The sequence below is a fragment of the Myxocyprinus asiaticus genome, chromosome 2 (genome assembly GCF_019703515.2).
Source record: "Myxocyprinus asiaticus isolate MX2 ecotype Aquarium Trade chromosome 2, UBuf_Myxa_2, whole genome shotgun sequence".
Taxonomy (NCBI): domain Eukaryota; kingdom Metazoa; phylum Chordata; class Actinopteri; order Cypriniformes; family Catostomidae; genus Myxocyprinus; species Myxocyprinus asiaticus.
Window position 1 is genome coordinate 60,574,003 of NC_059345.1, and position 17,157 is coordinate 60,591,159.

General features: G+C 36.5%; 2 protein-coding genes across 2 annotated transcripts in view; one reads left to right on the forward strand and one right to left on the reverse strand.

The window, feature by feature from the left end:
• LOC127452865 (aryl hydrocarbon receptor nuclear translocator 2-like) overlaps positions 1 to 17,157 on the reverse strand; it is a 1,027,890-nt gene that overhangs the window by 756,325 nt on the left and 254,408 nt on the right. The gene's annotated exons all lie outside the window — the stretch shown is intronic.
• The window catches only part of LOC127452964 (protein Lines homolog 1-like), an 85,166-nt gene that overhangs the window by 36,987 nt on the left and 31,022 nt on the right, over positions 1 to 17,157 (forward strand). The window contains exons 2-3 of the mRNA XM_051718900.1: positions 12,781 to 12,870; positions 14,252 to 14,393. Of these exons, the coding sequence (XP_051574860.1) occupies positions 12,781 to 12,870; positions 14,252 to 14,393 (232 nt within the window). The remainder of the gene's footprint in view (positions 1 to 12,780; positions 12,871 to 14,251; positions 14,394 to 17,157) is intronic.

Consider the following 17,157-nt stretch of genomic DNA (forward strand, 5'->3'; position numbering starts at 1 on the left):
CGTACGTTACAACTTAGCCTAGTTGTGGCGTAAATGGGCACTAAGTCACAATTTACCCTCTACTAAATATTTGAGCATTGCACCATTAAATTTATGTAGGACGTAACCCTACGTATAAACTAAATATTTTCAGAAGCCTCCGACCAGGAGCAGCTGATGGAATAAAAAATCAGACTCATTTAATGACATCAATGAGCTCATGTTTTGGTTGACAGGCTTCAGTCCTTTCTACATATATGGTGGCATTGGCATTTACACTCATTTACATTTACGCAAGAGAAAAAAAACGTACTTTTAAGCAGCTCTTCAGTATGAAACCAATCTAACGGTGCCGTTTTTAGGGTGCGTCACCCGGTGTCAAGTTTCAGCACATTCAATATATATATATAGGATATTAAAATGAATAAATGTCTATTTTTCCAGCCTGTTGTATTAGTATTTATCACCCCTCATTTATTTTAGATGCAGTTCTTATATATTATTATTTACAGGGCAAATATACTATTGATTAAATCTACTTTTATTACGTATCCTATTTTAATGTCTGGAAAACCAGACTTTTAAATATTACATTTTATAAATGCAACGACTGGAATTATTCGGTTGAAGGGGTACCAAACTGTGAATCCTGAACAAAACATTTTGGTGAATAACTTTTTACACGCTGACAAGGTATGAAAGTAGCTACATGGTTAGCTAGTTAGCTGTAAGCTCGTTGCCAAGGAGAGTAAAAGATGGACTTTATTTACTTTCCAGCATTGTATCTCACCAACTAGGTAACAGCGAAGTGAGAAATCAACACTCACCACACACAATCCACCACCGCACTGTTGTCTGCTGAGCTGCAAAAAGATGCTCTGATGTTTTCCCTTTCAATCTGCTACATTACTGACTGCACTGACAAACTATAGCTGGCTAACATAACAAACAGATGTGATAAACATGAGTGACATGGTTGTCAAGGACAGGGTTAACGTTATATTAGTTATATAAAATGAAGGGGTCATTTTTTATTAACTTTCCGGTATGTATTTCTTCTTCTTCTTCTTGTTTAATGGCGATCAACTCTTTAGGAGCATTATCACCACCTACTGTACTGGATCGCAAATTAAACTTGCATGGGTGATGAGTCTGAAGTTTAAAATCTGTATGGATGTTTCATACTCCTTCCCAATCCGTGGACCAATCAGAGTGCATGCTCATGCTAGTGCTGCATGTTCAGCTCCTCTTAACATTCACAATTAGCTATTCATGCTCCAGATTAGGTAGAGTATTTCCATCCACACATATTATATTCTAGACCCTAGACCGGAGTCATATATAAATTTAATTAGTGCTCTGTATACCTGTCTGTCCATTAAACCTTTTCCTAAAATATCCTCATACTTCATTCTGTCCTCCCCATTCTTAAAGTAACCAAATAATATATCATGATATATATTATATTTACTACACATAAAAAGCACATGACATACATTTTCAGATACACCACACACATCGCATAATCCATTTTCATGCAAACCCATAAGTGCCAGTGTTGATTTCAACCCTGTGTGTCCCAGTCTTAATCTAGACAGCAATACTTCTTCTTTTCTATTTCCTCCCTGGCAATTTATCCTCCCTACTGTCTGTGTAATACTATAACACCATCTCCCTGTGTTACTGCTGTCCCATCTAATTTGCCATTTATTCATTAACTTTATCTTTAGAATCGATTTTGCTTCCTTTTCCCCCATAGGTACTTTAACATCCACCTCCCTCTTGTCTAGTGCTTTTTTTTGCTAGTTTATCAGCAACTTCATTACCAGATACCCCAACATGTGCTGGTACCCAACAAAAATACACCACTATTCCAGCCTCTTTCAGTCTGTATAATGATAAATATACTTCCATTAATAAATCTTCTCTGTCTGATCTTGCATGTATTATACTAATTAAAGCTGAAGAAGAATCTGAGCATATTACTACTTTGTTTGGTCTGACTTGTTCAACCCACTGTAGTCCTATTATTATAGCAGTTAACTCTGCAATATACACAGATAACTCATCGGGCAATTTCAGACTAATTTGTATTTTAAATTTCGTTAAATTTTGTAAAATTGAATAAAATTTGTTATTTAAAATAGCATTAACCTCGTTTCCAATGTATTCTTCTTTGGACTTGTCTAGTATGCTCAAATCTACAAGCGGTTCAGGGACTCTCCATGGTGGAGCATCAGTAAGCGGCACATTAGGACAGAAGATCTTATTGTCCATGCCACATTCCTTAGCCCACATTCTACTCTTCCATCCAAAACTATGTCCTCCATCATATGAATATTCCCAGCACTCCTCCAATACTTTGCGTGTAAGATGATTATTCGTTGATTGTTGAAGATTCACCCAGTATGTCACTGCCAGTTTTTCCCTTCTAAGATCTAGAGGCATCTCTCCCATTTCTACCCCAATTGCATCTACAGGGGATGTCTTAACTGCTTCACAACATATTCTTAATGCTCTGGATTGAATAACATCTAGTTTTTTCAGTAAAGACTTGGTTGCCGACCCGTATACAATGCATCCATAATCAAAGCAAGAACGAATCAGTGCTTGATTCATGCACAACAATGCACTACGACTAGCTCCCCAATTGTGACTAGCAATTTATGATCTTTTTACACTTTGATTCAATTTTACTTGTATGCAATTTCCATGTTAATTTTTCATCAAACCATAAACCAAGATATTTAAAAACGGGTACTCTTTCCAATGTTTGATCATACAACTTCAGATCTAAATGTTCAGTATGTATTTCACAAACTAGTTAGCAATTTAACGAGAAGAGACCTCTCAAATCCGCCGTTAAACTCCGCTCTGTCTGCAGCGCCATCGTCCGCTCAGAGTCAGCTCTGTAAACAATGGAGTCGGAGCGCGCTCTGCTGGACAAACTACGCTATGACACCAATTCTAAAGCATTGTTTTCTGCATTATATGTTCTGAAAAAAGTATTCATATAGCCGCATATCAGCAAAATCTACGCCGATACCAATATATCGGTGAAAGGCTAATATCAGTCGGGCACTACTTTGCTCCACAAGCACCACTAATAAGTATGTGAGATTACAATATTGATGCTTTGCAAGCACCACTAATAATAATAAGTATGTGAGATTACATTAGTGATGCTTTGCAAGCACCACTAATAAAAATAAGTATGTGAGATTACAATAGTGCTGCTTTGCTCTGCAAGCACCACTAATAATAATAATAAGTATGTGAGATGACATTAGTGATGCTTTGCAAGCACCACTAATAAAAATAAGTATGTGAGATTACAATAGTGATGCTTTGCTACGCAAGCACCACTAATAATAATAAATATGTGAGATTACAATAGTGATGCTTTGCAAGCACCACTAATAATAAGTTTAAATAGAATATCAGTATGTTGGCTTTCTCAAGCCAACATAATAATAATAATAATAATAATAATAATTAAAGCTGCAAGCAGCGATGAACAGGCCCTCTCACCCGGTGCACGTTGGGGCTGCTGTGCCAGGGGAACGGCATTCAATTTTTGTAGCACTATTTAGCACTTTTTATGTTATAATGTATTTCATTCTTCAGGTCATGTATTTGTAATTTTGAGAGGACAGGAGAGTTAAGGAGGTAAAGGCTTTTTATTTCACAACAGATCTGATTTAATCTCTAGGAGGAGTTCGTTAAAGTACGAGGCCTGGAAATGGCAAAAACTGAGCAAACATTTAAGAGAAAAATCACAATGTTTGACTTCCTGTTGGGTTTAGGATATGGTTCTAAGAGACTTTTTTGTACGTGTTGACATGTTACATATGCCTACCGATTTTCTTACGTGTTCACTACCGGCCAAAAGTTTTGAAACACTCATTCTTTATTATATATATTTTTTTTTTTTTCACATTTTAGAATAATAGTAAAGCCATCAAAACTATGGAATAACATAAATGGAACTATGGGAATTATGTTGTGACTAAACAAAATCCAAGATAAATCAAAACTGTGTTATATTTTAGCATCTTCAAAGTAGTCACCTTTTGCCTAGAATTTGCAGAAATGTACTCTTGACATTTTCTCAACCAACTTCTTGAGGTATCACCCTGGGATGCTTTTTAAACAGTATTGAAGGAGTTCCCATCTATGTTGGGCACTTATTGGCTGCATTTCTTTATTATTTGGTCCAAGTCATCAATTTCAAAAAAAAAAATTTATTTATTTATTTTTTTTTTATAAAATTTTAGTTTTATAATGAAAAACAATTATATGGTGGCACAATGATATTTTTGTCTACAAAACTAATTTCAAACATTTAAGCATACGCCTTCGGATCAAAAGATTTTTAAGATCAAGACAAACATTTCAGTCAAGTGTTTCAAAACTTTTGACCGGTAGTGTAGGTGAAACTTGGCGTGAGGGCTGCTTCGTTGAAATTTTGTAGGTGGCGCTATCGAGCCGTTTTGCCACAATTAATTCTAAAACCAGTATCAGATGTAAATTTTCCCCACTTTTGAGATGTGTGCAAAGTTTCATGAGTTTTCGAGCATGTTTAGGCCTCAAAAATGTGACTCGTTTCATATCTAACTTTGTCAGGCCGCCACGGACACGCCCTTCAATGAAAACTCAAAAGCTTCGCAATTTAACATCACCAAGGCCTTTAGATTAAGACTGACTAAATATGATGTTGATCTGATTAAAATCTCTGAGAGGAGTTTGTTAAAGTACAAGACCTGGAATTAGCAGTTGTCAGTAGGTGGCGCTATGACTATAACTGAATATTGGCACATAGATGTGTTCAGGCTGGGACTATTATCAAACTTGTGATGTTTGGTGCAGATTGGACATTGTATGTATGAGTTATAACAACTTCCTGTTTCATGGAAAAACATCAAACATTGTCAGACCGCCACGGCCGCACCATGCAGTGAACTCAAAAGCTTCACAATTTAGCATTCCCAAGGCCTTTAGATTAGAATGACCGAATATGATGTCGATGCGATGAAATCTCTAGGAAGAGTTCGTTAAAGTAAGAGGCTTGGAAATGGCAAAATCTGAGCAAAAATTTGAGAGCAAAATCAAAATGGCCGACTTCCTGTTGAGTTTAGGGCATGGGTCCAAGAGACTTATTTGTAGGTCTTGGCATGTTACACATGTGTACCGATTGTCATATGTGTAGGTGAAACGTAGTGTAAAGCGCACATCGTTGAAAGTTTGTAGGTGGCGCTATTGAGCCATTTTGCCATACCTAATTCTGAAACCCATATCAGATGTAAATTTTTCGCCACTTCTGATGCGTGTTGCAAAGTTTCGTGAGTTTGAGTATGTTTAAGCCCTCAAAAATGCGATTCATTTGGGGAAAAAAATTATAAATGCCTAGAAGAACAATAGGGTCCTCGTACCATCGGTGCTCGGCCCTAATAATAATAATAATAGTAATAATAATAATAAACGGAGCAGATACAATAGGGTCTTGGCACCTCGGTGCTTGGGCCCTAATAAAAATAATAAGCTTATGTAGTAGAACAGTATGTTGGCTTTTTCAAGCCAACATAATAAATGTGTAGAAGTTTCAGGTTCAAGATTACAAAAAGAACAATGCGTTGAAATGTCTCCTTTAAATTTATTTAGAAAAGCATTGAAGAATAATATCATTTGGTTATTCAAAAATATCAAAACCATTCTGTCTGAGAATGAGATGAACAAACAACTACCTTCAGAGATGGGGATCATGTCAGAACAAAATAAATGGACACCATCTTTACAAAGAGGTCACAGCTGAGCTTTCAGTTAAAGTTCAAAGTGTTTTTCTTTTCCTTTTTTTCCCCCAGAGGGATTAAGAAAGAGTATTTGTTGATGTGGTTCACATATTGTCCGCTGTAATCTTCTCTCCATTAATAAAGGCAACCCATTAAACCCAGCTCGTTTTCCTTCTTTCCTGGCTTGACTTACCAGTGGCCACAATTTGTTCCATGTGTTGTGGAATATTGAAGTCTCATTCCCTTTCAATAAGAAGTCCAGGTTTCCAGATGTCAAAGGTTAGGTTTTGCTGAGCAAAACAACAAAACCTGAGATGCCAGCTGTTCATGAAGCATCTGAAATTACAGTTCAGAATCATGCATTTTTTATACAGTTTCTGTTCCACCTTCTCTCTTTGAGTGATGGCCTCTTCATCCAATAAAATCATCTTATGCCCCCTAGTTTCGTCATCACCATCTCCCTTCTAGCTGGTCACCCTGACCCAACTTGCTTCAATGATAGCAAAAGCATTACTATTTCATTTTATATGCATAAAACACACTGTAACACTTCATATGGTTACATATTTTATATTAACTAACAATCATTACTTTCTGCATTAATTTGATTAGTATATTAAATTATTTCCCTTATTACAGTCATTGGTTACACACATTCCTGTAAGATGGGGAATGTGTACACACCCACATACATTTGTTTCATCTCGTTTCTAGCACTAATTAACACACATGGATCCTCTGCCTCTTTCAGGCAGGTACCAGGCAGTGCCTGGCTTTGTTCTAATTAAAAACATTAGATCATCCCTTTAGTATCAGTACACACATTTTTTCTGGGTCATTCACAGAAAGGCTGTAATTCTCCCTAGAGAAGTTAAGCTGCATTTTTCCATTGATTTGCACTTTGATCATTAAACTGAGTAAATGATAATTAAATCAATAAATGAATGATTAAATATCTAACATATTGAATAACATTGATAATGCAGTTATTCATAGTACATTGATAACACATTGTCATTTTTAGATCACTGCATATTGCATATTAATTCAATTATCAAAAATGGATTAACTGAATGATTAAATAAAAATATTCCATACGTGCATCCCTCGTCTGCTGTGTCAGATCTTCAGTTATCTTAATGCCTTTCTGTTTGAGGATTTCAGAGTTCTTTGCATTGAGCCAGATGCGATCACAATGAGCGTGTGACAAAAACTACACAATAATCCACCGTGGATGCGCGCCTCCCGCTTTTGGCCCGAGTCTGTGTGCAGCGTCAATGGAAGTCTGAAGAACATCTCTCAATCCCAGTGAGACTCGAGAAAAAATGTCCATTGCAACCATTTTCACACAATGCCAGACATTTTCAAGTTCCACCATCTTTTATATGCATCCAGTTCATCCGTTTTTCCCACAGCTGATTATTCTCTGTGATCACGGCCCCTATTTTAACATCCAGTCTGTCCATTTTAGCAGCAACTCTCTCCGTTTTATCCGTAACTGATTCAACTTTAGTAGTAAGTTCAGATATTAAGGCGGAGTTAGATGCCACAGACCTTTCGATTACCAACAACTTCTCCATGAAATCATCTTGCTTTTTCCCAAGCCCCTTGATCGCCTCCAGCAGAACCGTATTTGAAGGTTTGGATGTATGCCGCTGCAATTTTGGAAGAGGGCTGTTAGACGGGGTTTCTGAGAGTGGTAGACAATCCATATTAAACTCCTCTTCGAGAGTGGGTTTAGTATAATCATGTACACACTTCACACTTTCCGCCATTCCTTTGTCCACTTATTGTCTGGAGTCGCTAAAAAGTATTGTCTCAGCAACACGTGAAGGGCGATTTCAATCAATGCGCTCAACTGGTCGAAAACCACATTGTGTCCTCACATGGTAAAAAAAAAAAAAAAGATTCTCAACTCAGACTTAACACTACAGAATCGTTCAGGATATAGAGATGTTTGTGTCAATAATGCATATCACCAAGGAAGTGTAAAGGGCCACTCACTGGTCCAATGGCGGTATCCAGTGTCATGGCTGAAGGTCTCCTGTAAGTTCTGTCTTATCGTGCGCTGTAAATAATACTTTCATTATTTGATTTGAGTTCCATGTTTTATTAATCTTATCATTAATTATTTTCTTTATTTCATCTGACTCCAATTATGAAAAACCTCGTTGATGTATCTATGCTCTGCATTTAAGTTTTTTATCTTATTATTTTTAGTAATTCTCTCTTCTAGACTGCATTTGTAATTTCAATGTTATTTGGGTCATGTGCCGGCTGGACGCAGGTCCTTTAACTACAAATTCATTAGTTTCAGATATTAGTAAGTTTTAGACTAAGTCCTTATAGGTTCTTGGCTTTATCCGTTTAGTCTGATTTGGCTAAGTTCATATAGATTCTCGACTCACCGTTTAGCCCCAGTCAATTAAGTTCTGTTTTACAGATTCTCGGTCCTATTCTTAGTATTTCTGTTTAATTCTACTTGGCTAAGTTCTATCATAGATTCTTGGTTCACCATTTAGCCTTTTAGTACATACTTAACTAATGGGTTACTTCTAAAGTAGCTTAATTAAGCCAACTCTTACCATCGATTTGTAGTTAATAAGAAATATACTAGAAAACAGTCCTTCAGAATGAATCATAATAACAATTTATTTTACCAGGTAATAGTAATACATTCATACAATCCAATTAAAATAATAAATCAAACTCAAAGCTATCAGTGAACCAAGCATAATAATATAATTAAAGTTGCATTCCATTCAAACATTTACCAAACATAAGAAATAAGATTTGCATACCTGGTAGAGAAAACTATACACAATGTTTTCTGTGTGAGTCTTCTGGCTACAGAGACCTTGATTCCTTTAATTTATTACACACAGCAATTGTGTGGGAGATCTGAATACAGATTCCCTGGTAAATTTTAAAAAACTACACACAATGTTTTCTGTGTGGGTCATCTGGCTACAGAGACCCTGATTCATTTGTCATCTCTCCCTAAATACCAAATGATTCTATTGTTATTTCAGATGTGTATGTTTGATGTAATTTAGGATTTGGTTTACAATTTAGGGAGTTGTGAGTAGATCTTTGAAACTTGATTGAGTAGGTTGTTTGATGTTTACAAAGAATGCACCTAATCTGCATACAGCATCTGGTCTCCGTGAGAGATATGGGAGGGGTCATGCCCCTGATAGAATACAGTATTTTACTAAGTTCTTAAATCTAACTTGTGATTTGACTTTGCTGAAAGGGAATGAGACCATTTTACCAGTTGCACTGAGACCTCTTGAATGATACCAAACATGTATGATCAGAAAACGTTTTACATTATAGAACAGGATAAGTCATAGCTTAGTTTTTTGGTGTCCTTAAAGTGACCTGAGGTGAGAGAGAGAAAGAGAGCAGATGTGAGTGTGGTTTGCATTTTATGGTCCCTAATCAGTGGGGTGTGTTTTCTCAGGTGGAGATGCTCCTCTGTGTGTGAGTTTTATGACGTTGGTTCTCGCAGAGTTCTTTGACTTTACCGGAAGTGATGCAGACAATTTTTGTGCCAGTCTTACAGAAGGTAAAATTTTGCATGAAATTTTGCAAGAGACAGAAAAGATTAGACTACACAGATGCCATCTTGGCCGTCCTCCCTGTTATGTTACCCTGCTTAACGCAAGTTGTCCTGAGTGAATCTCACGAAACCTGTCAAGAACTCGTTATTTTTTCCCCCACCCATGAGAGAATATGTATTTTTTGTAATTAACTATTTCAGACTTTTCCGAGAATGCTGTGGAAAATAAATACATTATTGTGCAGAAATGGAATGTGAAGAAATTCAGTTTTTGATAGAAAGAAGACTGAATTTTTATACTGAAAAAAAAAATCAGGTCAAGTGCCTATAGTTACAGAATCACCCATTTATCTGAAGGAAAAAAAGTATTTGTACTACTCTACTCTTCTAATCTACTCTTGGAACTGAAAATATTTCAAGGTAATTTTACTCAATTTAAAGCAGAACTTGAATTGACTGAATAATATATGGAGACAGACGCATTATTATAATTTTAAGACAGCAAGGTTGGAAAATAAAAAATTTAATTCACAGATGACAGTGTATTTCCCACATTTCTGTAAGCCAAGAAATATAAAAACTTAAATTATTTCTTACCATATTCCTAGAAACAGAGAAATATTTGAGTCCTTTTTCTACCGTAAATCTACACGTTCACTTTCATTTTAGTAAAAAAAAAGGATTTGATATTGATCTGTTTCTCACTCACATCTATTACAGTATATCACAGACATTGGTTTAACCACTGAGTCTTATGGATTACTTTTATGCTGCTTTTCATATGCGTTTTGAACCTTCTGAGTTTGTCACCATTTACTTGAATTGTATGGACCAACAGAGCTGAGACATTCTTCTAAAAAATCTTAATTTTTGTGCTGCAGAAGTCATACACATCTGGGATGGAGGGTGAGGAAATGATGAAAGTGTTTTCATTTTTGGGTGAACTATCCCTTTGTACTAATTGTTAATTTGAAATATTATTATTTTTGATAAATGTAATTTACACGACTTTTAATGTCTTGATATGAAGTTTGCTACACAAACACACATCTTGATAATTTGCTGCACATCTCGATAATTTAATTTAAGTTTAAACACTCTACCTATAGTTACCTGTTCTAAATTATTAAAAACGAATTGCAGAATTAAGTAATGATAAGAAGTTAAATAAAAGAAGTGACAAATGACATTACATATCGTATATTTAGCTGTATGGAATATACTGTATATTAAATAGGTCTGTCAGTTGTATAGGGCAGAAGAGAGTAAAAACACACAATCGTTCATACACTGGAAGCTGCAATGTTGCATCGCCCCCATTATAATATTAATCGACAAAGCTGTAAACAACTTATTTAAATGCATGTGATAGTTTTGTCTTGTCTAATGTAAACCATTTAAAATTCACACTGAACTTCGAACTAAGTGGCTGTTTGTTTTTCTGCAACTTATAGATATGATGTCCCTCTGTTTACTATGGCTATTAAAGGCGGGCGTAGGCGTACACGGTGCGATTTTCGGCTGTTGTGCGAGCTCCCGACCGATTTTTTTTTCCAGTCGGGAGAGATCGCGTGGAAATTGTTGGTGCTCGTGTGGTCGCGGCTCACATCGTGTGAGAGGACTTAGGAGGGGAGCCGAAAGGCTTACGAGGAGCTCACGACCTCCCGGTAATTTTTTTAAACTGTCTAAAATATTAGGCCGCTGTCGGCTTGAATTTGAGGTGTGAGCGGTTGAAGAGCCAATTTGGCGATCTACCTGAAGCTGACCAATCAGGTGAAGCTTTTACACATTAGGAGAAAATTATTGTGTTAAAACTGTGTTTTTCCCATATTATTCACGACCACATCACTCGGAAGGATTCTAAAGAAAGGCCATGCTGTTCTTTGCTCTTTAAAGAAATAATTTGCCATACGGGTTGCGCTAGAAAACAATCCTTATCACTCTGATATCATGGTCTATTTTTATTCGTCATACTTGCATTCGTGTCAGTTCTAGGGCGACATCTGGGGGGTACAGCACCTGTTATAATTGTATTTACCCGATAGTGGATATGTGAGAGATATTTTTCAACTCCCCACGCGCGAGTCTGTTGAAACCAAGGACTTCTAGGTTGAAAGTTCTACCTGTCAATCAACCGCAGAGCTAAAACAAGATTTTACCCTTTGCGACGTGCGGCTTTAAAGCGCATTTACATGGACAAGATTTCTTCAGCATGTCTGCTATCAACATGCAAGCAGTGACACAGATGAGAAGGATGTAGCCTAGGCTACATCTAAAGCTGAATAATACAGGTAGCCTACTCCACTAGTATAACTCAGAATTCTGCACTAAACGTCATGTTTGCGCTTATATTAAATCCAAGTAGCCTATAGCCGTCAGAAACGTTACGCGAATTTTGTGCACTTTCTTTTTAATCTTGTTCATTTTGTGCGCTTTATTAACATGCAGTATTGGCAGCAACACACTGTCGTTATGATTGATGTATGCAGTTATGAAATCACACAGCCTTCCTTCGAAATCTGAATCTGTTAAATGTCGGACTGCATTTATAATAATTATCCATCGGCAGATGAGTTTTCAGCTAATGCAGACCCTGGCCATGCCAGTCTTCTTTTTTATTTCTAAGTCAAGTCATTTTTATTTGAATAGCACCTTTCACAACACACATCGTTTCAAAGCAGCTTTACAGAAAATCATGCATTAACAGAAAATGAAACCGTAATATCTATAAAGTCTTAGAATCATCATTGTGTAGTTTGATTGAATATGATTATGAAGTGTATATACAAATAAGTAATTAAATAATCATTATATTTAGAAACCCAGTGAGCAAGCCGAAGGATAACGCATCAAGAACATGTGCGTGTCACACAACAAAATTAAAAGAAAGATATATTTTGATTCAAAATCATTCCTCATTATTGTAATGCAAAAAAAAAACCTCATTGCCATTTATGTCATGAGTAATAGTTATAAATAATTATAACTGTAATAATTATATATTATTTTAATTATAAAGCATCCATACATCATGATAGTATTTGTTGCACAGCCTTTAATGTATGCTTATTAAAATTAGAAAATGTCTATATTACATGATTTTTTTTTCTACAGTAATGAGAATTCAATGAGAGTCACCATGAAAATAATGGTAAAATAATTACAAAAAACTCAAAATGAAAACATCTGGATGCATTAAAGTAATACGAATTTGGGGAAAATGTGCATAATTGTCATGAAAATAATGTCACAATGCAGAATAGTCCTAAAATAGGCTTTGTATGCAAAATATAATTTCTTCAAAATATATTTTATTTTTGGAGTGAATTGTGACCTGGACATGTTTTCATGAGATTCAGCCTTAAAATGTAATATATGACTGATCCTAGAACAGTTTAGTAAGTTAATATCAGTTAATGTTTTGACCCTTCTGTTGTGTTTGTGCAGGTCTCCCTTCTCGGCTGCCAAGTCCAGCTGGTGTCTCATTTATCTGCAAAGTGTATTTCAGCATATGTCATCAATGATATTTGCATCACTGTATGTATTTCACAAAAATAAGATATATTTCATTCTACAGCTGACAGATTTTTTCTATGACTAACTTATTACAAAAACAATCCCCCTGGAGCAACCAGGCATTTGGTCAAGGGTACAATGTTGATACAGTAGCTCTTTTTTTTCTTCTGTGGAACACAATGCAAGAATTTTTGAAGAATCTTCATACAGTTCTTTTCCAGTTCAGTGCCAGTCCTCCCTATACGCAAAATGTATATAACCAAAGATGGTTATAATATAACATGAAAATATAAGTATAATGTCAACTGTAGAGTTGTCGGGGGGTCTACTAATTACAGATATTATTAATTCTTTGATATCCATTTTATACATGAGCCAGTAATGGTTAATATTGTTATGGGGTTACAGGTTTAGATATTTGAGTATATGTCTACATAAGTTAAATGCATTATAATAATCAAATGATCTTCATAGTTCTTGATAATCATATGTCACTATGTCATGGAACGGGAGTATAGTTTACATTCGTTTTTTTACAGTTGATTGCTCACAGGCGCCGGTGTGGATGGTAACAGCCAAATCCACCTATACTGGGCAAGAGCATCACACCAGTTGTTGTAATCACTTGTTTTCATTATTAAAATAAAGTTCACATCTAACTGGACTTGAAGTTGTCGTTTATGTCACTTCACGCCTCCACACACAAACATAAAGAAGCACAGACGATTGCGACAATATTCAAAATTCTTATTTAATCTTTACATTATTATTAAAAAGCTCATACTCCAGGTCTCCAGCTTTGACTACTATAAGACCACTGTTTTATGACAGAAATGCCACATCAAAAGTTATTGAAGGTTTTGCTTAGAGCCCCCAAAAGGCTAGGACTGGCACTGACTGGCATGTCTTTAGAAGACTTGAAATAGTGCACAAGCCGTATGGACTACTTTTTCTAGAAATGTTTAGTGTTCTTTTGAACTTTTTTGCTGCTTGACAGCCCCTGGTCACTGTGAACTGTCGTTGTATTTTGAGATTCACTTATTGTGTTCCACAGAAAAAAAATATATAATTAGGATTTGGAACAACATTAGGCTGGGTAAATAATGAAAGAATTGTCATTTTGACAACTATTCTTTTAACAACTACACCACATTTGTTTGCATTTCCAAACACTAATGTAGACTGAAACACCTAGAGAATTTTATAAAATAGACTTGATTGATTTTAATCATGTGTTGATCCACATTTCATTTTACATAAACATACATACAGAACATCTGGTAATCTTCTGAGTACTGTAAGGTTTTGAAATGCTTTGAATATTTTATTTTACTCTCTTATAATTTATCTCTCTCAATTATTCTGAGTTCAGTAAGTGCTGCAGCCTAATTGTTTGTTGTAGGGAAGTAGCTGCTTTCGTTGGAAACACACATGTGCTGAAGTGTTTCAGAAATCAACTCCCAGCAGTGAACTGGATTGCTGTCTGTGGTCACTAACTGCTGTGATCAAAGGAGTGCTGAGAGCAGATTGTCAGACCAAAAAAGGTACTCGCATACAGAAATATAATTCAGATTCAGTTGCTTTATTTCTCTTAAGAATGAAATCTGAGACTAAAAACAGTTCAGGGAACGAAAATCCAAAAATGTTTTCTTGTGATTGTAATTGTTCTGGAGTGAAAATTTTATTTTTAAATGCTGGTAACCGGTTAATAACAGGTAAAATTTGTTTTCAGAATTACATCATTTCCTGGCTTCACTCTTTTTAGAAGACCTGAAGGAAACCACATATCTTTGTCTAATTGCACATTGTGGATGTAGCTTTCCGTGACATGCTGAAAACCTTTTTAACAACTATATGTAATTACTACATAGACATGCATGGTTAATCCAGATACATGTTTTGAAGTTTATTCTCTTTTCTGCTTAGCAATACTATGATTGAATTAATGCAGAAAATACACCACATTTACAGAATTATTGTTACAGTGTTTCCCCCAGGAATATTTTCAGCAGCGGTTCTGTTATGCGCGCGTCCATAAGCCCACAACGCCGGACCTGTATTAACGTGCATTGGTGGAAGAATATCTTAAAACAGGGGTGTCAAACTCAATTTTAGCCAAGGCCCCATCAAGGTTTTATTTGTGCCCTCAAAAGCGCAGGCTGAAAATGTGGCACCAGCATCTGCTTTGGTAGCACTCATGCAATTACCAATAATATTGCATACATTTTGTGCATTGAGATGTACGTTTGACAGTATAGCATTGATTTTGAGGTTGGGATGCAGATGTAAATTATAATATTAAGAGCAGTTACATGTGTGGGGAAAAAATTAATACCTAATTTTTATAAATTGAAATAATCGGACAATGTGACTAGTTCTCCACATCAAGTGTGCCATTTGGAACAGGGCCACCGTATTTTAGAGCTCCTTGACACACGCAGGACGAGCTGATGCTGTGCAGCAGATGGCAGTCCAGAGTTACAAAGGTTTTTGTATTTCTACAAGAATGAATAAAGTGACGTTGATGAGTTTGCAGGTTATTGTATGAAACTGGTGTAACTGCGCAAACTGAATGATTAGAACTGCCACATTTATTATGCAATTTCTCTGTATGTAGCCTTGAATAGGTCTTTCATTTAAACCACAAAACGAAATACTTGTAACTGAAAATACATTGTTTAGGCTATATGAAAGATACATTGACACAATATATCATCCAGTGATGGCTAGAGTAAATAACCTTTGTCCTTTGATAATGATGGATGGTCGAATTTAATGGAAAACTATGCGAGTTGCGCTCCGTGGCATTGCGGAATTTTGACGCTGAGCATTGGCAGTGTGCGTACCTTTGTAGAAAATAATTGTTAAAATTTTTTGGACATTTGCCGAGAAGCGTGCGACCCCTTTAATTTACACTGCCGCTTACACTTTATTAAAGTTGTGTTGAGAAATATGTTTGAAAAGACAAAGACTATTTTGCAACGAGCAGCCCTATTTATATCTGAAAAAATCTGATATATATATCGATAATCATCAGGAAAATCTTCTGTGAAAAGGCACAGATCCCAAACCTAATATACTGTATATACTGTGTGTGCATGTGTGTGTGTTACTTAAACGACTGATGGCTGGTAAAAAATCCAAGTAATGGGGGCCTGGGTAGCTCAGTGTTAAAAAACGCTGGCTACCACCCCTGGAGTTCGCTAGCTCACTAGTTCGAATCCCAGGGCGTGCTGAGTAACTCCAGCCTGGTCTCCTAAGCAACCAAATTGGCCCGGTTTCTAGGGAGGGTAGAGTCACATGGGGTAAACTCCTCGTGGTCGCTATAATATGATTCGTTCTCGGTGGGGCGCGTGGTGAGTTGAGTGTGGTTGCCGTGGTGGATGGCGTGAAGCCTCCACACGCGCTATGTCTCCGTGGCAATGCGCTCAACAAGCCACATGATAAGATGCGCGGGTTGACGGTCTCAGACGCAGAGGCAACTGGGATTTGTCCTCCGCCACCCGGACTGAGGCAAATCACTACGTGACCACGAGGACTTAAAAGCACATTGGGAATTGGGCATTCCAAATTGGGAGGAAAAAAAAAAAAAAATTCAGAGTAATATAACATATAATACTGTAGGGGAATACAGCTAGACCCATTAGAAATCTCTTAGGACTACTTTCTCCCTTTCCTGCTCTTCCTCAGGAGAAGGAACATCCATTCTATCAGATAAAATAACACCAGTGCCCTTTTAAAGAAAAATAAGTAAATGTTCAGACAAAGTAAGAAGTAGTAAAGAGGCACATTGGAAACTTGGAGAACTCTTGAACATTGCAACAATGTCTCAAATATATACAAATATGTTTTTCAACAAGTGGTAATTAATGCATCCATGATCAACCATCCCTATAACGCTTTTTAGTGCGCTCATTTCTAAATGTCTCTCAGCTGCCTAATGTCTTATGACACTGAGTTTAGGGCCCCTTATCTGCATAGAAACACTGAACAGGTGCCAAAAAGGTCCGCATGTCAGTCACCCCCTAGTATTTAAGCAGCCACTCATGTAGCCTTTAATAACCACCGCCGTGTGGTCCTAGCTACCACCCCATGATCTTTTTAACGACTACCCCAAATTCATGGTCTTTAATAACCTCCCACCCGTCTCGTTCAAAGGTTTTCACCAGATAAACCTAGTGATATAAATAATCTATCTACATTAGTTCAATAAGGTTGATCAAAGGCTGCATTGAATGTTCCGAACATTCTCCTCCATTTAAGCTGTAAGTAAATACAGCTTTTTTATGTGCATTTCGGGATATCACT